Source organism: Acanthochromis polyacanthus, chromosome 21 (genome assembly GCF_021347895.1).
Source record: "Acanthochromis polyacanthus isolate Apoly-LR-REF ecotype Palm Island chromosome 21, KAUST_Apoly_ChrSc, whole genome shotgun sequence".
In the NCBI taxonomy this organism is placed as follows: Eukaryota; Metazoa; Chordata; class Actinopteri; family Pomacentridae; genus Acanthochromis; species Acanthochromis polyacanthus.
Window position 1 is genome coordinate 9,614,393 of NC_067133.1, and position 26,767 is coordinate 9,641,159.

The window sequence follows — 26,767 nt, forward strand, 5'->3', positions numbered from 1 at the left end:
CACTTTAAAATGGCTAAAAGAAAAGTTAAAAAGGCAAAGACAGAAGTAACAGATCGAGAAGTGGCACTAATGTTCTTGTTAACCACAGACAGGGGACAAATGAAAGGAAAATCCAACACAAAGTGGTTTAGTAAAGTATTTCTGGCCATCATAACAACTTCAAAGCTCCTTGGTATTGATTCTCCAAGTTTCTCTACTGCAGGGATTAGCACGATTCCTCCAGAGGATGTTTCCTCATTTGGTGTCTGAAAGTCAAATTTAAATATGAAGAACATTTTAAAACGGCAAGAGTTGAGTCGAAGCGATGCACAATTAACACTGCAGGCCATAAAACCCAATAAAACGTGCTGACTGTGAGACTAATCTGCATAAAAAGGCTAGAAAATGCTAAGTGCACAATAAATAATGCTAATAAAAATGAAGTCAGAGGGTCGAGCTCTACTTGATCCGAATGCCAATGTGATGAAGAGGATCAGCTGCGATGATTTCTTAAAATCTGAGCAGAAATAGTGTAATGTTAAAAGAAAAAAAACTGTAAAAATGATGAAAATACCAGTGAAATAACTGCAGAATAATGATATTAATGCTGATTTCAATACAGTAAGACCATATAATCCGTATCATTACTATTTATCAATGTGCAGATGTTTTGTAAATATAAACCAGTCCTTTTTTCTTGCTATTTTACTAGATATTATCTGTAATTTAAGAAAACAGAAGCAACCTGCACAACAGTGAAAACATTTTTTACCACATTTTTCAGTCCTTGATAAACTTATTTTTTTCTGTCAAATGGCAGCAAATACCTGTTAAAAAACTAATTTAAAACAGATTTTAATGTGCAAATTATTTACATTTATGGCTTGTTTTTTCCTGCTCTGTTTTACAAGTTATTTTTTATTTTTAAAAAAACATGGAAAATCTGTAAAATAACAGTAAAATGTTTTTAAAAATTCCAGTAAAAAAGTATTTTATTTCTTTATTTTTAAAACAATGCTCCATTAGATGTTGATAATAAAACAATTTGTCTGTCTTTAAACTGGACTGATTTAATTCAGGTTTTGTTTAGCGTTTCTTGTCAAAATTGCTTATTTATTTTTTATTATATTATTGATAAGCACCCACATTGATTCTTAATTAATTTAGTAATTCAAAAGTATTTTAAAACATGAGCTGCAGAAATGAAACATAGGAATATTTCTGATGATTTAACATGAATTTAGTGTTTATGTGTGTCTTTCTAATAAAACGGGCACATTCTAAACAAAAAACAACAAATTTTTGAAACAAATACACTTCAAAAATTGATTTTTTTTGTTTGATAATGTGTTCGCACACCACATTAAAATCTAAAAACCTAGTGTAGTTCCCGGCTGAGTAGAGCTGCTGTTCTCTGTAGAAGAATCCTGCTGCTGTTTTCAGAGTCCAGGTGAAACTCCAGGTGTGTTGAACAACAGCCTGAGTGTCGGATTAGCTTCAGCATCAACACCTGAATGCAGCAGAAAGACCAGCTGGGATCAATGTCTGGAACAAAACTTCTATGTTCTACCAGATTTAAAACATTTGGATGAGATCTGAGCTCTAAACTGCATCCAAATTTGATCTTCAACAAAACAGTGCTGCACAGCTCTGTATCAAACCTCCTCTGCTCGCTCACCAGCTCATAATAAACAAGTGTGTTTTGTTTTATGATGCACAATTATAGGTTCATGATCTGCACTGTGTCACATGAGAGCGGCGGAGTTACTGCTCCGATGACAGACTCTCAGTAAATCCCTTTATGGAAGCTGCAGAAACACAAAGTACACAAACAGGATGTCGCTGATTGGCTCCTCTGATTGCGCTTCATCTGTTCCTTCAGTTCCAGTTCCAGTTAGCACAGAGGGCAAATCAAGGAAAGAACTGTGATCAGGTAGCTGTTGGTCGTATGACTGAGATCCGACGGAGAAATCGGTTTATTACGCAAAAAACTTTGCAGAAATCAAGACAAGCAGTCGCATTCAGTGTGTTTCTGAAATTCTGAAGTGAGTTAACAGATTATAAAGGAACAAAAAAAAGCTCAAACTGCGTGTAAAATCGCCAGAAATATGCCAGTTTTTCTTTTCAAAACTCCTCTCTGAGATGTTTTAGCATTCCTCACTTAACTCAACATCAATCAATCAGTGCTTATCAATAACACCAAATGAGCTGCCATTGATCAAACGTCAGATATTGAGTGAAAAATCCATGAAGATTTGTCCATTAGGACCGCAGCCACTGATTTTCAATATCTGTTCACAGCAAATGATGTAAAATCAATCAAACAAACAAAAGAACATTTTTAACTAAGTTCTTGGATAATTTTCTATTACTTTAAATTAAATTACATTTCATTAAATTACAGATGTGCAGTAAAAAATCTTAAAAAACACACTGAAGAAAAAAATGTACTAAGGACTAAAAAAATGTATATAGTCCACATGAAAAATATTCATTTTTACAAATAATTTGTTCTTGTTACGAGAATTACACTTTTTTTTTACCATATTCAAATCTGCAACAGCATTTAATTATTTTACTGATGTTTGCCATCATTTTAGAGAAAAAATATATTAAGAATTGAAAAATTATTTAATGATAATTATACTCATTAAATTAACAGTTTTTAACTTTATGAACAATTTTCTCTTATTTTACAGATTTTCCCTGTTTTGTTAAATTATAGATAATATGTAGTGAAATCACAGGGGTGAAAAAAAAATGATTTTTTTTTACATGTTCACTGTAAAAAAAATAAACAAAAAAAAAACCCCAGGCCAAATCTGTGCATATAGTCCACATGAAAACTCACTATGGAAACTCAGTATTTTTGCAAATAAGGATTTGTTCTTGTTCTTAAAATTACACTATTTTTAACCATAGTTAAATCTGCTAAAACATAGGATTATTTTACAGATATTTTACATCATTTTAAAGAAAACGTATATATGTTACGGCAAGTACTGAAAATGGCAAATTATTTATTAATAATTATACAAAATAGATTCACTTTTTAACTTTGTAAAATAATTGTCTGTAATTTTACAGATTTTTTTTTTTAAATCACTAAAACAAATGTATTAATTTACATGTTGACTGTAAAAAAATAAAAGCATATTTAAATCCGCCTAAATATCATAATTTCACAGATTCCAGCCAAAAGTGTACATAATGTCCACATGAAAACTGTATAAAGTTGCACTAATTTACTATACTTACATTTATATCTGTATCTAAATCTGCAAAAACAAATGATTTTACAGATATTTATCAATATTTTCACTGTTTTAAACTTCTAGACACTTTTTAAAACACATTTATATGTCACCCTTGCTGCCAAATTTTCACCATTTATTTAACAGTGTGTCAGTCCTGCAGGGCAAAAGCAAAGATTTTCAGTTTAGGGACTTGAATTGGTGAATTACTGGAAATGTTGCTTTAAAGAAGCTGCTCGAGTTGTGCTGATTCCAGTTTTTGTCTCCTCAGATCACCAAGAGACGGCGTCCACCGAACAGACCGACAAGCTGTCGGGCATCAGAGAGTCGACCAAGAAAATCCAGTGGGCGCAGGAGGAAGACGAGGAGGAGGATGAAGGCAAGGAGGGAACCAAAACCGAGGCGACGAGAGAGGAGAACAGCCGGGGAAGCAACTGAGAGCAAACGCTCGGAGGGGAGGGATGGTTTGAACCTGAAGAACTCAGAGGATATGGGTGGTGTGCTTCTTTTATTTGTGTGGATGTCTGAATGCATGGAGACAAATGAAGCTTTCATAAAATCAGACGCGCGAGTGGGCAGAGATTTCACCTAAAACAGAGGACAAAGAGGGGATTGTGTTAGTAATGGGCAGGTGATGATGATGATGTGCTGACAGAGCAGACTGGCCCTTAGTGTCCCTTTGTTTCTAATGAGGGGTCAAGGTCAGCGAGACCAAAAAAATAATAAAAACCCAGCCAGACCGGACCTCCCTCCACCTTAAAGCACACAAATGTTCCTTCAGCGACGCAAACAAACATTCTCGGGTACGTTTAAAAAAAAAAAAAAACACTTGAAGGTCTTTAAATGTGTGCACATGTGCTCCACTTGATTCTCCAACCGGCCTTCTGCGTTGTTCCGATTTGCAGCGATGTTTAGCTCTTTGCTTGTGCTGCCATCTGGTGGTAGAAAGTGGGAACGGCAGGTTTAAAGTGCTACTCCGGCTCCATTCAACTGTTTAAAGGTCCCATATTGTGCCTCTTAAATTAATGGAAGTTTTACTGCGAAAACGGTTCATTTTTCCATGACCGTATAGCTTTTGGTTGTAGTCCTAACTTTCTGTCCAAACTAGTCTACACAAAAATACGTTCCTGTACACTCAAAATCTGTTTTGAGGAAAAAACATTTTCTGCTGTCTTATTTTGTAACATGTAACGCAAGGTTAACTTCATGCTGTAATGGAGAAGACTTGAGACCACCAACAGATTTGGAAAAAAATCAAGGAAGGGCTCATTTTCTCAGAGACTTCTACAAAATTTGAAATCTTTTTTGCAACCGAAAGAGTCGCCTCCTGCTGGCTGTTAGAAAAAAAGTGTAATTTTACAGCACTTGTTGCTTCACTTTTGCTGTAACTTTTCACCCAGAGTCTATTTCCATCACTTATTGACAGATAAATATTTATTTACTACACTTCTAGTCAAAGGATCTTTGCCGTATATTTTAGTGCTTCATTGTCTTTAATTAGTGATTTATTAGATGAGGTGGGACTGGTTACCTTGGTAACCTAGAAAATAGAGGGAAAGCTCCAAGTATGTAGTAAAAGAGTCATGTTTTAACCCAAACCCAGTCATTTTGGTGCCTAACATTAACAAGAAAGTGAGTGAAAACTGAAAGTAAGCCAAAGTAAACCAGAAAAAGAAACTTAAATTTGAATTTTGTAGGAAAAAAAACATCCAACATGGACCTTGTTGGTTTTTCAAAATGGCTGCTTTTTCCATCAAAAAATACATTTTTTTCCAAAACTAAATTCTTCTCCCTTCACAACATAACTGAGTATGCGGTTTAGTTGTATAGGAATGCCATTTTGTGGAAACTGGGTTGTTCAATGAACTCTAAATTTCTCCCTAAATTACTTTTCTCAATGCAAAAATCGTCAAATGTAAAGCACAGTTGTTTTCAACTCACACGTTTGGTGAGTTTTAGTTGCAAAACGGCAGCTTTAAATCATTAATAAGCTGTGTTTCAGTCGCTTTTTTTTACTCGTCTTGCTGTCTGACAGCAGAAACTGAAAACGCCGCAGATAAGAACAGCTTTATTGTGAATTCGGCTTTAATAAAATGCAGTTAATGTGAGCACAGAGAGCAGGAGAGAAGCTAATGGATGGAAGTTAAGGTTACTCTACATGAAAACACAGTAACCTATCCATGCAAACTCTAAGGATTTCCCTATTGTTATGGGGACATTACTACTGATAATAGCAGTAATCCACCACTGGGTGTTCAGTTTTTCACATGCTGGGAGTGAATGAAGACTGTTGACGTTTGATAAAGTTTCCTGATGATTACTGGTTTTTGTGAAGAAATTGCATAAAATATGGAAATAAAGAACGACTTTTAATGCACACATTCAAGTTTTTAAGAGCCATAACCTTAAAAAAAGGATTTTCACCATATGGGACCTTTAATCCAGAATATTCTCGTGAAATTAAATCTTGTTTTTGATGCTATTCATGCTCTGCATCTTTCCAGCAACAATCTTTTCATGTATCCAGTAATTATTTCTCTACATTGCAGTTTATCACTATTTAGTTTGCTGTCATTTTATTAATATTAGCCTCACAGTTTCCTCTTCGCTCTAATAACATCATTTACTGCACGCTGTATGTTGCCAAATTTGGAATGACTGAATGAATTGTCACTTGGCAGAAGGTTTCATTCAAAATTTTCAAAGCATAAATTAGAATAAATACACTTGAATTAACTTCTTAAATCATTTCTGTGTCATAATCTGCTCCTATTGTCTTGATTTTTATGCGTAGTATTTATCCATGAGTGTATAATCACTAAATAATCTGCTTTAAAATGGATTAATGTTCACATTTTTTGCCTCGGAGTATCACTTTAAAACCCACGGATGACTCAATGATCAGCACCAAAATGTTTAAGGTCTTTAATTCCAACTCCACGAGCTTGCTGAGTGTGTTTTTTTTTCCTTTTAAATGATTTGAGTGTATTTGAAATTAATCTTTAAAGGGCAAAGCTACCTCTAATTTTTGTTTTGTTTTGTTTTTGCGAAATACCCCTCCGTTAACTGCCTCCACGCATCTTAAAACTGACAAAATTGTCTTGGGAATATTAAATAATAAACTAAATTTTCCTGCGCCAGTCATTTGGGATTTCTCAGTGCTCACAGATTCCCTTTTGTATACGACCACTTTTATAACGTCATCTTTTTAATTGTTCCCTCATGATTTGTACGTCTCGGGTCTGCTGTTCAGAGCTATTTTTCTAATCCGACGTCCTGCTTCTGCTGCCTGTATCAAACACACATGTAGCTGCAGAACCAAGAGCCTGAGAGAAGGCGTCGCGGCTGCTGTATGACGGACTTTTCAGCACAACTCTCGCTGCACAAAACTTTCTGTACTGTTTTTAACACAGATAACGCATCACTTCCTCTTCCTGGAGTCATTTTCAATCCGCGTCTGTCTACTTTGATTACCGGTTTAGCTCAAATAAACCTGATCCGACTGGTTTTGTGCCACAGGATGAATAAATCTGTAACATCTGGGCTGTTTGTATATAAAACTTTGTGAAACTTTTTTCACCTCCTCCTCCTCCTCCCCTCCTCCTCCTCCAGGTCAGAAGAAAACAGCCATTGAAAGACATGTATGAACTCTTATATGCTTTTTTTTTTCTTTTTTTTCTCCATTCTCTTGTTTCTCAATGTGATGTGGTTGTTTTAAAGTGAGCAACTCTCTATGATATCGAAATAAACTAATTTTCTTTTTCTCCTTTAACTTGACCTTCACTTTGCGTGCGTGTGTTTGTGTCCTCGTGATAAAAATCAATCAATTTTAGCCAGGAAATGTGGTTACGATGAATAGATTTTTATATTTAGATTAATTACATAATGTTAACTTTATTTTTTGGTCAAAATCCTGCATAAACATGAACTCTTTAACAACAAAGTGTTTGTTTGCAAAATCAGTTAAACGCTTATATGCATGAAATAATTTAAAAAATGAGTGAAAATGTTTTTGATACTGTCATCCAGTTGGATTTTTTTTCAGCATTTATGACTTGCATTGCAATGGACGCCATGTTTTACTTCTTTAAAATGCATTGTAAGGCAAAAAACTACATGAACAGGGTAAAAATGTAACAAATTACATACTAGCAGTAATACAATTAGTTTTTGCTTTGAAAGTTTTCTGAAATTTGATGTTCGTGTATTCAAAATGTGCATTATGCCCTTTTTTAAAGGGCAAATTCTGAATAACTTCTGCAACAGAAATCTGATATTTGGTTAATTCTTTAAAAATTCTTGTTTCATTTTGTTGACATGTTAGAGCCTAAAGTTTTTACAGAAGGGAATTGCTTTGAACCCTGTCATGAACCAGAAAATGCTAACAAATAATCATTTTTTGCTGTGTTTTCAGTACTAAAATAACATTTTTATTCTCTCAGAATATAAACCTGAATGAAACTGGACAGTTTTGTGTTTGTAGGTGCTGCCAAAGTCCAGATTTCTGAATCAGAGTGGGAGAGAAATGTCACTTTTGTAAAATTCATTCATTGCAGGAATAGGAATATCAGTGGGCCAATATTATCGGTGCGATATTGGCATAAAAATGTAATACCAGTCAGTATCGTTATCTTTTTTTTTTTGCCTGTCATGAAAACCAATAAAATATTGCCTGAATTTCATTGGACATATGGAGCGAGGGAGAGATGGAGAGTGTGAACTGTTGTTTGAGACATTTTTTTTTGTAAAAAGGGCATAAATTTGGTATTTTTCTTCCCATAACTTCAACCCTTTAAGCTTCAGTGTACCGCCGGCGGTACACCTACTAATTTGCATAGGAATTTCAGGAATGTCCGACGGGTGCAAACGCGATTATACAAACACTATACACCGATGGAAAGCTTAGATTCTCATGAATCCGCCGGTATAAACCACTTTCAGATGCGATTACCACAGCGGGTGAGAAAAACACATTTGTCCGACAAAAACAAATATTCATCCATCCGTTCTCTATACACGGCTTCAAAGCACACAGCGCGACTCACATTTCCAGGTTTATTATTACACACAAAAAAAAAGATTCCACAAAAAACGGCTATAATCCAACCTTTTACATCAGATGACACAAGCCAGGAAACTATTTTGTCCAAAACATGTCCTGAAGTCGGTATAAAATCCCCGAATCGGTCGTTTTCAAGGAAATGCACCTCCCGATGCGCGTCCAATATTCCCCGTATTTTTCGTAATTTTTTTATTTAAAAATAGAATATTAGCGATTTTTTGTACTGAAAACGGCTGGAATTGACTGAAGCTTAAAGGGTTAAAGTAGTTTCTTTTTTTTACACAGACTATGTTTACATTTGGAAAGCCTTGTTGCATTTGGGAATACATCCAATAGGCCATCGCAGTAACATTAGGCATGATGTGTTAATTCCACAACAGGAGATATATGATGCTGCCTAAAATTCGATAAATAGCTCACATATATTGGTTTCGGTTGATATCGTAATCGGAAATTGAGAGTTGGGCAGTATCGGCATATCAGTTATTGGCAAAAAGCCAATATCGGACATCTCTAATTGGAGACCATAATTTACATGTGGAAACTGCAACTAATACATCGGGACTTTTAAGAAGCTCTTGTGTTGGCATTTAGTCTTTGCAAGTTAGTTTGAGGGTATTTATAAGACATTTTTAAAGCAATGTCAGGTTTACCTAAAGACACTATGAGTTTAATTTTCTCAGGAGGTCTGTTTTGTGACTATTTTGTGTGTTTATCTTTCTTTTCTGCTCCTCAAATACATTTAAAACAGACAGAGTTGCAGTAACTCACTGTGACCACTGGATGACAGTGAACACCCATGAGTGAACCGAGTGAAACAACAGTGCTTAGTCACTTTTTTACGAGAAGAGCCACTGATGCACCACAGGCATGTACGCAGGAAATTCTAGACATTTTTGTGGGTTTATTTATCTGATGAAAGCAAGCAAAGAGAAAAACACATCTCCTGCTGCCTATTTCACTCTGGTAAGAAAACAACCCTAATCAGTGCACGCTGAAGTGCTTATAGGGCTACCATGCATTTACAAAGTAAATATAATAAACAATACAACAATTAAAATAAATGAACAAGCAAAAATTAGAGAAATAACTGAAAAAATGTCTCAGTCAAATAAATAAATACAGAAACAAAACAAACCATCTGACAAAGCTGCATCAGAAGCATAAATCTGAACAATAACGCCATTTACAATATTACTTTTCTTAACAGTTTAGCAATAGTTATGCAAGATTTCATTTTCATACGCAAGATTTCAGTCTGATGAGCAATGTTCCAAATTTCATGTACAAAATTTTCATTGCCATGTGCAATTTTACTTTACTACTTGTACTACTATAATTGCCACTATCACTTCTTAAATGTAGTCCTGTTTTAGACTTAGACTTGGATGACTTTATTAATCACCAGAGGGAAATTAAGTTGGTACAGTAGCATGGATATTCAATAAAGGGGTAAACAATAAGACAACACAGAATGCTAGGGTATGAAATAAAGGAAAAATAAAATTTAGAAAATAGACAAAATCAGCAGAACATACAAGAGCTTTTATTGATTTTCTATAAGGCACTGCAATTATGTGTTGTCATTCTTTGAGCAACATCTAGCCCACGAATTTTCTTTGAGGTTAGTAACTTTCAGTCTGATTTGATCCAATCAACCATGAACAGAGATTGTGCAGCGTTTTAAGAGGCTGCCCGGCCACAATAAACAACACCGGAAGCTGCGCACAAACGGATATAATTAGTATTTTCATTAAAAAATGGTGTGTTTCTGTAGCTTCAAGTACAAACTGAAAACTTGTGGAAACGTCAGTGCCTTCTTTAACACCTCCTCCTGCTGATTTAGAGGCGTGTTTAATCTCCAAACTCTCTTTGACTTGAGCCCTGATTGGAGCGCAACAGCGAACATCTTGCTGCGGTTCTTCATCTTTGAGCGGTCATCCCGGAAGACTGTCCAGGCGACGATGTTGCGGTAAAACAAGTGAGCTAAGTGCTTTCGATTTCTGTTTTATTCAGCAGTTATCTGTGGTTTTAGGTGGCATATATCCCCCTCTTGTTTGCTGCTACTTGCTGTCGTAGGTTACTTACATCAAAAATGTTTGCTTTCGTACTTATTCACTGTGCTAGCAAGTGGAACTAACTTGTTTGAAGGTAAGTTAGCCGCTTTAAGCTAACATACTGGGGTAGCTAGCAGCCGTAGAAACTAATTAGCTAATTAATACCTGACGTGAGCTTGTTTACAACATTTAAACGAGTCTGAACAGCGATTCTGGTTGTTGTTTTGGGCCTGTTTTGCTCTTTTTAGCCACTAGTCGACAGAGTTAGCATGCTAGCACATACCTAACTCCAGCAGCGTTGTTTGTTTTTTAACACAAGTGTTAAAGGAGTCATGGGGTCTGTAGCTTATCAGGGTTGGCAAAGATTTATAGACAATGTGGTCGATCATAATAAGTGTGTTGTGCGCATGTGGAGAGAATTGAAGCTCACCCAGTGATTGTGATTCACAGGGATAACAATGGTCCAGTCGTCTGACCAAGAGTGTTTCTGCTAAAATCTGATCTCACACTGCAAGAATCTTTCAATAAATGATTCACTGCTTGAGCGTTTTCAGGAGGCACATTGTCTGGCTTGTTAAATCTGTAAATCAGAGTCGTGCATTAAGTTAAAATCCTGCATCATAAGGCACGACAAAATAGTCCTTCTTTGAAATATTAAATACACTATGACAGCTTGATGAAAAAATGTTTAAAAAGGCAATAAGTTAACAATTCTACTTTAGAAAACCTTGTCAGAAGTTATGCATCCAAACCACAGTGAGGGTATTAAAGTCATGAGACTCTAGAGGTAGTGAGGGAGAGTTATTCTCTGCTGTTTTTATCTATTTCCAACAGTGTTATCAGACATGCACGGTGTAGAGCAATGTTCACTGTGATTAAGTGCATGAAAATGAAGGAAAGTCTCCTGCAATACATTGTTTGTTGTTAAAAGTTGTTATATCTGCTCTAGTGATGCTTTGTCGTGTCGTACAGAAAAAATAGTGTTGTCGACCTATCTTAGGAATCTGGATTTTCAGCTTTCTGTTTCTCAAATCAAAGTGTCTCAGCCTATCTTTATAATATAAATGTCTATTGTTGCATGGCTAACATTCATTATTTAAAACTCTCTTAACACACTTTTCTGGTTGCTTTTTGCTCCTGTCAGTGGCCTCATTTATTTTTTTTTTACTGCATTATAAAATCCTGCTCTTCCATGAAAACAACACTGTCATGACTAAAAGGAGAAATGTCTTCTGTGCAAAATGACACCGTTGTAATGTCATAACACAGAATGTCATAACGTTCCTTATTCTTGCAAATCAAAAATAAGGAATGTTTCTGTAGTTACTTCTTTTAGTTAATAAATCCTGGAGTCGACGGCGTTTTTTCCTGGTGATCACAGGTGTTAGCAGTGGGCAAAAATGGTTGTAGTGTATGCGATAGAAGATACGTATTTTCATGTTTGCATTGTTTATTAATTCCCATACATGTTTCCTGTCTGTTCTGTGGAAACAGTGCCAGCAGTCTATCTGAAAAGTCCTGAGTTTTGCTGAAGGGACTAGTGACTTCTCAGTTGTGTGGAGTGGTGCAGAATTTTTACTTTTTTACAGAAGCGGGCTCATGCAAACAGTTTATTTTTGTCAAATGTTTAACAGAGGAAAAAAGTGATTTTGATTAAATATCACACAATCTAGAGTTTAGCTTTGTTTATTTTTTCAGCTAAACACAGGATACATTCAAGGATTGTAAGCTTCTGGCTCTGATAAATGGTGCAGTTTTGGTGGTTTATGTAAAAACAACATGCTTCAAACCGAGTTAGTGTGCTGTTACATCCTTGTTTGTGCAGAAACGCAAGCTTTGACAAAAAGCCAACGTTCTCCTCCTAGTTGCAGGTGGAGTTTGCTGTCCAGCAGCAGGAATGCCAGGTGGAGAGTACGGGGAGCTCGGAGGCAGCATCCCTGCCATCGCCTCCCTCAATGCTTCCTACTCCACATCGCTGTCCATCCCTTCACCGTACATGCTGGTGCCACCTGCAGAGCGAAAGGTTATTTCCGATGTCCGCCGAACCTTCTGCCTCTTCGTCACGTTCGACCTCCTCTTCATCTCGCTTCTGTGGATAATCGAGCTGAACGTGAGTGTTGATTTCGAGGACGTTAAGAGATGTGGCAGATTCTTTCTTGGCTACAGCAGAAATGGTTAAGACTCAGTTTGAATCCGTTCTGTCGTCCTCCAGATCTCCAGCTCAATCTGGGAAAGCTTAGAAAACGAGGTCGTCCATTACAACTTCAGGTCTTCCTTCTTCGACATCTTCGTAAGTGGGTCAATGCGTCTTTGTGCATGTTTTGAGTTGAATAAGGGTTGGCTAGTATGAATTATTAATAATCAAGAAGATCAGTAACCCATTTTTTGTAACAGATACATTTGCAGTATAAGAAATAAAAATACTTGTGATAAAATTCCAAATAGCAAACAAACTGCCACACAAACCTTCATTGTAATGCCTTTGTTTAATTTAATTTTACATGTTCAATTACAGATAGCGCTTCCAGCATTTATTTTGCAGTGTTTATTGCAAAATCATCCCACAGAGACCACAGCTTGAGATCACATATAGAAAAGAGTGACTGCATCAGAAGCAAAGAAGCATGTTTTTAAATGAATGTATTTATTGGAAATCAGTTAAAAATGCAGATAATTTAAAAAAGACTGAATATCAGACCTGATAATCGACCAAACCTATAATCAATCTAACACTAAAGGCCCGGTCACACCGCCCGAACTTTGCTGGAGCGTTCCTTGAACGGTGAAAAAAATTCATCACCGCTCGTAACCGTTCACCACCGTTTAACAGAAGTTGGCCCCCGTTAAAGCAACGCCGTATACGCTCGGCCACCGCTGATGTTTCTGGAGGGGCCCTCCTACCGCTCCGAAAGTTTTGAGCTGCACAAAATATTGCGAGCGGTGAGGAGGGGGCAATTTTCCGCCCCGGCAAAGTTCAGCCCCGCTCCACCAACGCCCAGTCAAAGTTTGGCACCGCTAGACGCATGTTCGTGGACGCTTGGGTCCGCTAGGACAACGCAGAAATCTTGAACGCTGGACCACCGCTGCTTCGCCAGCGTTGCCCGGGCGGCGATTAAACGTTGCACAAACTTCGGTGGAGCGGTTGTAAGCGTTTTACGAGCGGACACGGGGTTGCTGGAACGGTGTCGGGCGTTGAAGCAGCGATCCATGGCGGCTATGAACTTTGGTTTGGCGTTGGTATAGAGGTGTCGGAGCGGGACCGGAATTTGGCTATAACTACGGGGAGAAATGGACCAGGAGCTCATTTGGAATCGAGCTGCCTTTGAGTTCAGACCTCATCTAAATCGAATTTGCTCAAAGTTACAGTAAAACTGTATCACCATGGATGCTGAGAGACTTGCTATGATTGGTGCACTAGTCCAGCAGCAGAATCAGAACCTCCTCAGATTGGAACAAGCTGTTGACAGAAGAAGAGAGAGAAGAAGGAGAGACAGAGTTGTGTGGGTCAGACAGTGGATACTGAGAAGGCCTGAACATGGACTCGACTTCTATCAAAAATTTATCAGAACTTGTATCAAAACGATCCGTTCAGCTCCGTAGTCACAAGCGGTATGCCGCTAAACCAACTTTATACCCCTGCCGAGCCAACGCCCGCATGCGCAGAACGCCGCTAAACCAACGCTAAAGCAATGCCGGCTTCAGCGGTGCACCACTAAACCAACGCCCGTGTTTTCGATTTTTTTTTTTTTCCCATTTTGTGCGCGGTGACGAGCGTTGTCAAAATTCGGCCCCCCCCTCTCTACCGTTCAAGGAACGCTCCAGCAAAGTTCGGTCGGTGTGACCGGACCTTAATGTTGAGAGACTGTTTTAAAATTGGTTAGTAGCAGCGTCTTGCAAAGTGCTTGCTGTTGTTGAATGTTTTAGATTTCGCTCTATACTACGATCAAGTCTAAATCTAACTATGCTAAATGCTGACTAGAAAATCTTGGTCGACTGAAATGGCACCTACTCCTTGACGAATCGATTGGTCGCAGGGGGAAAAAAAAATCTGCAAGTTATTAGTAATTGACCTCAGTGGGCGATGCTGAAATGAGATCTGTTGTTGTATGTAAGCTGCTGAACACCCGATTTTCCCTCTGGACTAATAAAGTGTCTATCTGTCTATCTATTTGATGTGCTCTCAGTTAGTTTGAAGCTGAGTCTGAGTACCAGCTCAGTTCAATAACTTACATTTAGTAGCCTACATTAAATTTTGCGAGTTTAAAGTTGTAAAAAGTCATGAGTTAATCCTGGAAAGCTGTTAAAGTGGCGCTTTCCTCCTTGTGACAATCACACCAGAGATTGTCCAGCTAATGAGAATTTGGTCAGATGACAGCAAATCGACCAACCACTCGACTTGGACACTATAACCCTAGAGTGGATGCTACATAAATATAATTCACTGAAAATGAATTTCATCTTCATGTTCTGCTTTGCCGACTGAGATTGTGTTCGCGAAATGGGTCATACAACTGCATTTATCACCAGAAGACGGGCAACTGCTTCCAAAGTCAACACACTAAGTACTTGACCTCTTTTCTGCTTCTTCCTGCTCGTCTCAGCTCCTCGCCTTGTTTCGTTTCCTGTGTCTCCAAGTTGGTTACGCCGCTTTTCGGTTGAAGCACTGGTGGGTCATCGCGGTGAGTCGTCACGCTTACAGTACAACTCTGAAATACAGTAAAATCCCATGTTTCAATTAGAGGATGTGATTTCTAGTTGAGATTCATTAGTTGTTTTGCTCTGCAGGTTACAACACTGGTGACCAGCGTCTTCCTCGTCGTTAAGGTCACCGTGTCTAATGTGAGTGTCCTGATTCGGCTGCTGTCACGCTCTCACAGTGGTTCAGCATGTCAGTCATTACCACTTCAGCTTTTTGACTTCTGCATTTGTGAAAGTGATCTGCTTTGTGGGTCTGATGAGATTTATACGGCTTTGTGCAGCAGGAACAAGCAAACAAATTTCTCCACATTTTGACCTCTGCTGTTTTTAAATGGCTCCATTAACATTTTGCATTCAACAATAAGGAAGTAAACCAACTTACAATGCTGCTTTTGTAGAAGTTTTTACAGTGAAAGTGCTCCTTTAATAGTGCTATGGTTTCTGTCTCCCAGCAGCTCCTGTCCCAGAATGCCTTTGGCTACGTTCTACCCATCACCTCGTTTGTGGTGGCCTGGTTGGAGACCTGGTTCCTCGACTTCAAGGTGCTCCCACAGGAGGCCGACGATGAAAGAGGTGAGATAAAAACGGCCGACTGGTTCAAACACGGCAAAAAAAAAAGAGTTTTGTTGGTAACCGTCGGTCTGCTTGGACCTCAGCCTACTTGGCGGCGGTGAACGCAGCCTGCGAACGGGCCCCGATGATCTACCCTCGAGCTGTTTCAGACGGACAGTTCTACTCTCCACCTGAATCCATCGCAGGTGAGAATCTCTAATTGATTCGTTTTCATCCAGCCTTAAGTACAGTCTGTGTGTGAGTCTTAACCCTCTGAACACCAGGCAATTTCTGAGTGTTTGAATGCATTTTGCCTCACTGTGGGCTCATTTTTTCCAAGTCCTGCACCTCTATGGAAACAGTACAACCATCACCAGAAGCAGATAACTCAAAAATGTCTTCTGTGCAGCATGCAACAGTTAGAATAACATTTTGTCTCGTGATTGTTGGCCATCCCTGAGTCACTAATGTTAGAGTGGTGCAGACGTTTTAGTTTTTACAGAATCTGGTTCAAGAAAACACTTTATTTTTGGTGCATTTGTCATAAAAAATTAAGTTATTTTATTGAAAATCTGATGTCTTTAAGCCTAGAATGGATAAATTTTCTGAGCAATTTAAGGAAAGTTGATAATCCAACAGTTCTTTATGTTTTGACAGTTTGCAGCTCTGACAAATGGTGTCGCTTTAACGATTTCTTTGAAAGCTAACATGTCTTTCAAACTTGCCAGTGGGTTTTGAGGTTGAAAAGGTTTTTTTAAAAAAAAAAGGAATAATTATCTGTATTTATTGAAATATTGTGATAAATTTCAACTGTATTACTCGTCTTCTTGTCACCTCTTAAGTCAGTTATTGACATTCCAAATTGCTTTACGGTTGTGCTCAGTAGAACAGAATGTCTTTGCTTTTATAGCATCTGCTTTAAACACATTGTTTGTTTTTATAAAATTTTAAATTAGATACAGTTATGCTCATAAGTTTACATACTCTGGCCAAATTTGTGAAATATTGTCCTTTATTTTTTAGCAAATATGTTTGTTAATGGAAACCTTTTTCTTCTTCTATTTAGGGCTGGTGTTCAGACAAAGCTATTTATTGTCTTGCAATTGTATTTGCTCTGATCATTCATGATTTTATTAAAGAATGGAGCACATTTTACAAATTCTGCCATGGTATGTAAACTTCTGAGCACAACTGTATGTAGAATAAAGTGATTTTGATGAAGTATCATGATTTTTAATCTTAGATTTGATTTCCTGACGGATCAGCACGTCACATATGTTTATCTGCCTGTGGAGAGTTGAAAAGAGAGTTGATTCTTTTTGTTTTTATGATGACATGCCTTTCAAACCTGGTCGGTTTGGGGTTCGGATGGTTAATTTAGGACCATAATTATCATAATGAGCTTCAGTAATGCGTCAATTATGGAAGCCTTGACAGATTCAGAACAGCATTTAGAGTAAAAACTGAGCATTTTAGTTTCCAGCACTGTAGTAGCTGCTACCGGTGATGTTGCAGGAGATAACATGTGGCCAGCAGGGTTTATACTAGATACAAATCTAACAATACAGACTAAATCTAATATAAACTCTCTATTTTCCTTAAACTCTTCACTATATATGTTAAGTGAGATCTTCTGTTATCTGCTTCCACTGGCAATTACAAGAATACGAATACTACAAGTAACTAAACTACTGTATTATACAACATACTAGTCTGTTATCTGTGGTGGAAATCTGTCTGCAAATAACACAACTCTTAATTGATCTCCTGGTGTGTCATTCCAATTTTGCAAATGAGAAAACACATCCCCTTTATACTTGTAAATTAGAACTCCACAAGCTCTCCCCTGCTTAGTCTGGCACAAACGTGTTGTTTCTCTTCTTTCTCCTGACTTCAAAAACCGGTTCAGAACCCAGAAACAGCCCAAGATGTTTTCCTTGAAAGATGAGAAAAGTGTTCAAGTGTGCTGACAGTTTGAAAGCTGAGTCAGTGCACATAATAGTTGTATTTCCAACACTAATCACATAATTTATAGAGGCTGACATGACCGTTTAGATCAGGGGTGTCAAACTCAGTTCCTGGAGGTTCACTTTCCTGCATGTTTTAGATGTTTCCCTCTTCCAACACACCTGATTCAAATGATCAGCTTATCATTAAGCCTGATAACGAGCCTGATCATTTGAATCAGGTGTGTTGGAAGAGGGAAACATCTAAAACATGCAGGATAGTGGCCCTCCAGGAACGGATCTTGACACCCCTGGTTTAGATCATCCAATCCTATCTACTGTTTTAGAAAAATAATCTAAACGACAAAAAGATAAGAAAATAGCATTTGTCCTGCAACATAATCCCATTTGAATGTTGTAGAAGGAAACTCAGACCTTTGCTCACGTAAATTATTAGAATCACACAATGCTGTCACTTTAAATAATCAATCTTATGTATTTCATGTCTGAAAAGGGCTGTAAATGACCTCATCCTATCCAGTATGTTTCCTGTTTGAGCTCCATGTTGAGTCTTGTGTCTGCAGGGTCTGAGGAGGATCTGGACGAGGAGGGACTCGGTCGCAAAGCCGTCACCACTCAGGTACCTGCATCAGGAGTCTTTAAAATCGGCCCGGCTAGCTGCTTTTCTGGCTTTCTCTTCACGGTTTCCTCCTCTGGCTCTTGGTTTAGGAGAAGGAGTACGTCAGACAGGGCCGCGAGGCGATGTCAGTGGTCGAACAGATCCTCGCCCAGGAGGAAAACTGGAAATTTCGAAAAGAACAATGTAAGTACACGACACTTTATACATGCTGCCACTTGGACACCCCATCAGGAGGCGTCAGTTTTAAAGCCGCAGTGTTGAACCACAGCTGTGCGCTGTTATTTCCTTTTAAATGTATTTTAGATATGAAATTATGAAGCACAGAGAGCTTTCTGCAGCTCAGTCTCAACAAAATGCAAGTCTTAGTCATCGGTTGTGAAACTCAGGAAAATCAAAAACGTTATGACAGCATTTTATCATTTGAAGAGCATTGCAAAAGTGCGACTGGTTCTGTCTCAGACACTGCATGTTTTTGGTACCTGCAACATCTGAGTATCTGCTTCAAATCTCAGCTGCAGAAAAAGACCAACTCATTCCACCAATTTTTAAAGTCTCTGCACTGACTAGCTGTCTCTTTTAGAGCAGATTTTGGAACTTTAGCGGATTTGTTTTCTTCCTATGACCCCCTCAGGCCTTTCAGTAATGGACAAAAACCCACAGAGATGCAGCCTTTTGTTATTATATCCCTCTTCTCACATTGTTTTTATTGCCTTTTATTACTATTTTCTCCTCTCTCCCTCTGGAATGACTGCAGGGTTGAAAACACTTTAGCTGGCACGACTAAACATCACTTAGAGTCCACTGTGCCCCATCGTAAAGGCTCAGATTTTGTTTTTCGCTCCTGTATGTCTAATATTTTATAGACTTCAGCTTATATCAGTACAGCTGTTTACACTGCCGCAGCATTTTTTGCATCATAGATGTTTTTCTAGGGTTTGAAGTGAAAATCAAAGCGTTAAACTTTCTAATATATAGTTCATGCAGCTGACTTCCTGCCATATGCAATATGAGAGTTTGATAGCAGCTTGATAAATCTTAGACCGATAAAAACAGTATTGTTCTTAGGGCTGGCCCGAATAGTGGTTTCTGGCCTCCGAATATTCGGGCCCTATTAAAGACGAATATCCGAATATTTGTTCCGCCCCGTAACGTCCGACGGGGGGCGGGGCTTGTGGTGGGTACGCCCGAATATTTGGATCCGTTCGTCTGGTCTCCCGGGTCCACATTTGCCTTCGTTTAGTCTTCAGTTAAACTGAAGAATTCCCAAACAGCGGAGGTCTTCAGCATCTTGTCTTGTGTTTATGCAACGAAGTGAAGCGAGACGTCAGAGTCGGCAGCCACCTGGCCATTCTGGTGGTGTTTACAAACATGAATGGAGGAGCCGAAGGCAAAGGGAAGAGACGAGCTCCGAATATTTTCGTCTGCGGGGACGAATTTGTTTCTTTTGGACGAATATTCGGACACCAAAATTAATATCCGGATACCGCCGTAGCGAACGAATATTTGGGATATTCGGGTCCAGCCCTAATGTTTTATTTTATCAGTGTTTGTGTCGACTGACAAAGTATAAATTCCACCAGTTTCTCCACCAGAGAGCACTGAGAGACAAATTTTTACTCCGTGTGAATTTACCGTATATCTGATTCATGTCTTTGCTGCATATTTGATTAAATGTTTTGCATATAAACAACAGAGCAGATATTCATTGAAGTATTTACTAGACTAGCAGGTTTCTTAGCAACATGAAAACAGATCAAGTGAAACCCAGCACTCGGCATGCAACATTTTTCTCCTCAGGCGTGGTTTCAGTTTATTTATAGGTCAGCGTTTAATGTCAGTGAAGTAAACATGAGCTGCTATGTTTATTCACCAAATAAAAGCTGAAATATTCTCCTTTTATTGTTTGACTGAAATGCTGTAAAAGTCTCCTGATCCTGACTGTTTTTGTCTGCTGACAGGACATGGGGGATTCTGTGTACACTCTGGAGATTCCCTACCACGGAAAGACTTTCATCTCAAGGTACAAAATTCCTCCGATTATTCAGTGTCTCAACCAAACGGATCGTGTTCCAGAAGTGACTCAAAGGTGTCATGTTTCGACTCATGAGACTGAATTTTGTCATGTTGTTTAAACGGGTTCTCTAATGGCTGATGTTTGTTTAGCCTCTCTGGACAGATTTGTTTTCTTGCTTGTGCCACATTAAATCAACTGCTTAACACTCTGCTATAACTGAATTACATGAAGCATTCTTGCAGCTGCATGTATTTGAACGACCTCTAGAGGGAACAGTGGTGAAATAATGTGTGTTAAATGGAATCGGAAGGATTTCACACACTAAAGGCTGTTAGAGGAGGCTTGTTTTCTCCAGGATTGTAACTGCATCTTGTGGATTTAATGCTGTAGATGATAAACCAGGCCGACACAGCGGTCACAGATTAACTTTGTGTTGGTGACACACTTCTGCTGCGTTTATTGACGACTCTGACCTCGCCCTACAGACTTACTTAGGTCATTGCAAAAACCTATTTCAGTCTTGTTTTTTTTTTTCCTGTCTGGAATGTGCTCTGCATTGGTCTTGCATTTTATGTGACATGTGTGTCCTGGTGGGAATGTCTGTCCTCATTGACCCTTTCCCAGTGCCAAATATTTGCTAAAATTGTTAGCATAATCCCTCAGTTTTATGAAGTTTAATTTGGTCGATGGGCTACAGATAATTGTTAATTTTTTTTTTTTTAACCATATGAACCACAAAACCCATCGGCATGTTTAAGAGGCACGTTAACTTTTTAGTAACTGCATTAATTACACAATTTATCGGAGCTACAAACCGGAAAAACCGAGAAAACTTTTGGATGGCGCTTGAACTGCTCATCTAAGACCTGCTTTTTTCTGTCAGGAAAGTTAACAAAATCATAGCTTTTTTTTTTTATAAACATGTTTTTCTAAGTGTCTTATTTGTAAATCTACCAAAAATGTGCTTTTTGTTTATGAAATCCCTTTGATGCCCTTTGATTTGTTTTTTTTCATGGGTGCTGTTCAAGGAACGTTGAATATCTTCCGGTTCTTTCTGTGTTTACAGTTTGTGGTTCTGATAAATGGTGTATTCTTTTGGTTGATTTGTTTGGTTTTTTTTGTCTAATGACTGAATACTGATTGTACTATAAGATATTGAGCCACAGTCATCATGGAGTGCATGGAAAGTCCTGAACTATATTTATGTGTGTAAACATTAGTCCAGCATGTCTTTGAACAATGGACAACTTGTTGAGATGTGGAAGTAAATTCAGTGTTACATGACAGGGAAGTTTCCAGCGGGACGGTAACCATACCGACACACAGATTTTCAAATGGCTATTACAGGTAAAAGCTTCCAGAGTCGTCACCTGAACACCAGAGAAAAAGCAGTTCTGGTAATCGTAGTATCGTCTCTGATAAACATGATGGGGAAATGGATCAAGGTGTTGTGTGCTAAACGCATATCTGGCACATGTCCTACTTCTTTTCTGCTTTTGCAGGTCATACTGGACTTTCCAGATAAGTTTACAGCCTTGTTTTGTGGTCGTTGTTTTTTTTTTTTCAGGCCTTAATGCAGTGTCCCGCTGAGCTCGTGTATCAGGAAGTGATTCTGCAGCCAGAGAAGATGGTTCAGTGGAACAAAACTGTTTCTGTCTGCCAGGTGACGAGACTTTCTGCCACTTTTTGAACAGTTTTCTCAGTTCAGTTGCACTCTGCTAAATCCTGCCGTTGCTCTGTGGCCTCAGATCCTTCAGAGGATCGACGACAACACTCTGGTGTCCTATGATGTGTCCTCTGGTGCAGCAGGCGGAGTCGTGTCTGCGAGGTACCTCAGCAACTCCGTTCAATATGTGGCTTTCTCTCACTGTCATCTTTCCTCCTAGTCTTGTCTTTATCTCTTCTTTCTCAGGACTTCAGGTCTGAAATAAGGCAAATTGACTCCTGGATTGATTTTCTTCCTTTAGGGACTTTGTTAACGTTCGGCGAGTGGAGCGCAAACGAGACTGTTACCTGTCTGCTGGCATGGCAACCAACCATGACGCCAAGCCTCCGTGCGGCCGCTATGTCAGGTCAGGCCGTGCCTCCAGCTGGACCTCCTGTCACCGATCCAGTAAATTAGAGCATCATATCGATCTGATGAAGGGCAGTTGTGTTAGTTTAACTTCCTGTCTTTGCTTTTATTGCTGCTCTTAGGGAGAAAATGGGCCTGGAGGATTTGTGGTCCTCAAATCCAGCAGCAACCCATCCGTCTGCACCTTCATCTGGGTCCTCAATACAGACTTGAAGGTGAAAAAATACAGGCTGCAGTTGCTTTATATAGCATTCCTATAAAAAATTGTTAAAATGTGAATGATCAGCATTTAGTAAACGGGTTGTTGCAGCTGCAAGTAGTGACAGAGTGCGTGGAATTTAGCTGGGAATAGAGCAAACGGAATCAAATATAATTCCAGGTTTAATGTGTGACCAGAAAGTTCAGTGGAGTCTGTTTAAAAAAAAAAAAGGCAAAAAAATGCACCTGATTTACGTTTAGCTGCCATCTGTGAGGTGTTTAGGGGACATCGCTAAATTTAGAGTCTGTCGGTAAGCAAATGTTCAGCTAGTAACATGTTTCGCCTCTAAGCAGATAGGAGCGACAAACTGACAGTGTCTGTCACACCAGTGTGACTATTGAAAAAGTTAGTCTGGAGTATCGATATCGGTGTCAATATCAGCGATACTAGCCCTGTGTTTACTTGGTATCAGATCGATACCAAATCTTGCCATATTGCACACCACTGTGATATGGAGGGACACATCTGCTGCCTGTCGGAGGGTTGAAGGGGACAAAAGGAATATCTAACACACAATTTGATACATGTATGGCAAGATAAATGAAGCATACAAAGGGCAAAACAACACTGAAACAGATTCATAGTTTACTGTCATGGTGTAAGACTCTAGCATTAACTATACTGCATATACACCCCCTGTCAAAAGTTTTAGGACACTGTCTCATTCAGATAAAGTAGAACCTGTCCTACAACTCTTGACAGGGGGTGTATTTCATCATATGGATGTGATCAGGGCAGGACTCTGATCATACATGTAAAGTTTCAGGCAGATTGGAGCATGTTCAGGGCATTTACACTTTAAATTTACATGGGCACGCCCTTTGACTTTGGGAAAAAGATTTAATAACTTTGGATCATTAAGGCCTCCTGTATGTACTGGCTGAATTTGAGGTGAATTGGAGTTTTCCCCTAGGAGGAGTTGGCTCTGGAAAAAAATGGGTAAAATCTGACATTCAACGCAAAATAGCTCACTTCCTGTTGGGTTTGGAATGTGGCTGTCAATGACTTTTTTGTTCAGCCTGATGTGCTGTATATGTGTACCAAATTTGGTAGATACACCCCCTGTCAAAAGTTGTAGGACAGGTTCTACTTTATTTGAATGAGAAAGTGTCCTAAAACCTTTGACAGGGGGTGTATAGTTGGTCGTAAAATTCAAACAGTGTGTAGATGAGCACATCAAGTATAGATAACAAGTATGAGCATAGTGACACAACAAAATGAGGCTTTTTGCATCATGTGAAACATGCATTTATATTGGTTAAAAAAAAAAGCAGACAACGTTTAACACTGGTATGTTGTCTCATCAGGGCCGCCTGCCTCGCTACCTCATCCACCAGAGCCTGGCCGCCACCATGTTTGAATTCATGTCACATTTACGCCAACGTATCGCCGACCTGCGTCCCTCTCTGCGCTCCCACCACCATCACCACCACCACCACCATGTCTAAAGAGATTTGAAACGGTGCCACGGCTGGTTGGGAAGTATCACTGCTATTTTTTAATTGTTTTGTTTTTGGATGCACGAAAACAGTCATGTGATGCCTCCTCAGCTGAAGGGAGTGTAACAGAGAAGACTGCACTCCTCGGAGCAGGAGACGTGACACATTTCAGACAAGGAGGAATCATAAAAGACTTTCTTCCTCCTTATCGTGAAACTATACTTTTTAGAAGTGTGATCACATGCATATGTTGGCGTTGGACCTGTAACTGGTTTGCATTGTTTCTCGCCACGCGGTGAGAACTTTATTGAAGACTTGGATGAAAAAGGAGACACTTCTGACTGCAGCATCTGTCTGAATTGTTACAAAAAAAAAACCCATTTGCACGTCTGAAGCAGCTGTTTCTCTGAGCCTTATCTCGCCACCACTGATCTGCTGCTTTTTCATTTACATTATTATATATTAAGTTGCCTACACTTCACAGCCATATTTTAATTTGAATGGGTTAAAGCTATTTCCACACTGTTGATTCTTCTTTACTGCACTGTGATAGATGGAGGAGGTGCTCTGCTGTCTGATCACCACTAGAGGGAGACACCACTGATCCTCACAGTGAATAAAGCTTCTGGTCTGAGGCCTTTTACTGCTCCTCGGTGCAAAAACCTACCATTTAACCAAGTATTACTGTGGGTTTTAAATACTGCGTTGTTTTGCACTTTGGGATCAGACAGAAGATCAAATTAGCCTCATGATTATGCTCGTAAATTGGAACACTCTTTGCTTCAAAAAGCTCTATTTTGTGCCAGTAACCCCAAGTGGCCTTGTGGTAAAATAGCTGAGCTCATTATCTGTCACCAGAAGTTGTTACTGTACTGATGTAATTACAATTAACTCACACACTGGCCTCCATTCAGGCCCTGACATGCTTCGCCAAATGAAGTTTTCATTTCTTACATTTATGGAGCATTTCATAGTTTTAATCATGCCTCCAGCTTAGGTTTTCTATTAAACTCTGCATATCAGTGCAATGTACCTCAAAAAAACACTGTTTATAAACGCAAAGTGGTTCAAATTTCTGTAGAGACAGTCGGTCTTTGTTGTGCTTTCAAAGAGAACTCGGTTCATTCTTTAAAGGACCGTGTTTTAGCTGCAAAATCCACATGGCTTTGAGGAATTTTACTTGTGGATTTTTCTTCTACACTAACCCCAAAACATGCAGTTAACCAGGATCATTTATCAGGACTGATTTTTATCTACTCACTGTACAGAAGGAATGTCAAATGAGAATAACTAACGATATCAATAATTCTGTGCCTTTATCGCGTTAACATTACACGTCGGCCTTTTCTTTTGCTTTGCTACATGCTGTTAAATCTGTGCTTGAAACGTTGAAATGAAGGTGTAATACAGACATATGAAACCTGCTTAGAGTTCTTAAGTTGCTGTTTTCTTGAGTAGTTTTTGAATGTCTGTAAATCATTCGTCGCATGTTAATTTAAAGCCATCACCACTGACCAACAGTTTTTACTCGGTCTTAACCAGTGTCTTATGTCTAATAAAAATATGAATTTACAGTCACAGATTCAGCTTCATTATTCAAAATTTCTTGCTGTATCTGCGGTGTACGTCGCAGACATCCATCACCTTTTGCACTCATGCAGTCCCAAATCACCAAACCTCCACCTCCGTTCTTCACTGTCAGGACGATGCATTCACTGTGGTAGTCCTGGTAAGATTCACGCCAAACATGCTGGACTCTGAGCTGAATAATTTTATCTTGGTCTCTTCTCACTAAAGAATGCTCTTCCAACCTTTAATCGGGCATCTTTTCATGTTCTTTAGCCAAGTTTCATCTTGCAGTTTTGCACCAAGCAGGAAGCATTTGTCTTGGATGCCGTTTGTGGAGGTTGAGGTCACTATCTAAGCTTCACAGAAACTCTGATTTCCTTCGATAACTCACAGCTAAATTCTGAAAGTAGTTCACTATCTGGATTTGTTTTAGGAGGATGGATACTGCAGCCATGATTAGTGGCTCTATGATTCTTTCTGTACCTTCTGATAAGTCTGAAGCAGCTGCTGTCTGTTTTTCACAGCTGGATTGTGAAAATATTTCACTGTCTGTGGCGTCATTGTAAGAGGGTGGCCACTGCAGCCATGATTAGTGGTACTACGGCTCCTTTTGTACCTACTGCTACAACTGTGTTTCTTTTGATTTTTAGTTGATTGTCTCGCATCTTTGTGAAGTCTCACAATCCGATTCTTCTGGCAATTCTTGTCCACGTGGAGCCATGAAGATAGATATAGCCCATTGGTCCAAACCATAGACTGTATATAAAGATGAACGTAGCATCTGGCTCCAAAAATGAAGCCCGCCCAGAAGTGTCAAAAACTTGCAATATCACGCCATCCACTAGGGTTGGCTCCAAAAAGCTTTTTCTCCATAGACCCCAATTCATTTTTGGAAAAAATAAAATTTGATAGACTGATTTTCTACAGCTCAGGATTTTTTTCCCGTTAGTTTTCATGGTCAAAATGAGAGATCAGGTGGCCGATCTTAAAATAAATCAATACTGAATTTTAAATAAATCGCTAAAGTTGGTGGAGCCAGGGGGCGTGGCTATACTTGATTGACAGTCCCATAGACTGATCCTGCCCCTAGTTGCTCTCCGGTCCAGCCTGTTTGATGACGCTTTTTACGTCACTGACTCCAAAAAATTCAAAATGTCGACCAGGAAGTAGCAAAATCCGGGCTTCATTTTCTCAACGTTGAAACCAACGGGTGACGTCACTGTT

At 38.9% G+C, this 26,767-nt stretch overlaps 2 protein-coding genes across 3 annotated transcripts in view; both read left to right on the forward strand.

The window, feature by feature from the left end:
• The window catches only part of ppp1r1b (protein phosphatase 1, regulatory (inhibitor) subunit 1B), a 35,383-nt gene extending 28,373 nt beyond the window's left edge, over positions 1-7,010 (forward strand). For both annotated transcript variants that reach the window (XM_022193617.2, XM_022193618.2), the window contains exon 5: positions 3,505-7,010. In XM_022193617.2, coding sequence (XP_022049309.1) covers positions 3,505-3,671 — 167 coding nt within the window. In that variant the 3' untranslated portion in view covers positions 3,672-7,010. The remainder of the gene's footprint in view (positions 1-3,504) is intronic.
• A 3,192-nt stretch (positions 7,011-10,202) lies between these two features.
• Positions 10,203-25,548, forward strand: stard3 (StAR-related lipid transfer (START) domain containing 3). Its single transcript, XM_051941493.1, is given in 16 exon segments — positions 10,203-12,462; positions 12,565-12,642; positions 14,954-15,031; positions 15,138-15,191; positions 15,506-15,623; positions 15,707-15,808; positions 18,133-18,188; positions 18,278-18,355; positions 18,357-18,371; positions 20,147-20,314; positions 21,086-21,089; positions 21,729-21,865; positions 21,951-22,030; positions 22,170-22,279; positions 22,403-22,491; positions 23,843-25,548. Coding segments are annotated over 16 exon segments (1,521 nt in total). The 5' UTR covers positions 10,203-12,249; the 3' UTR covers positions 23,984-25,548.
• Positions 25,549-26,767: the final 1,219 nt, after the last annotated feature.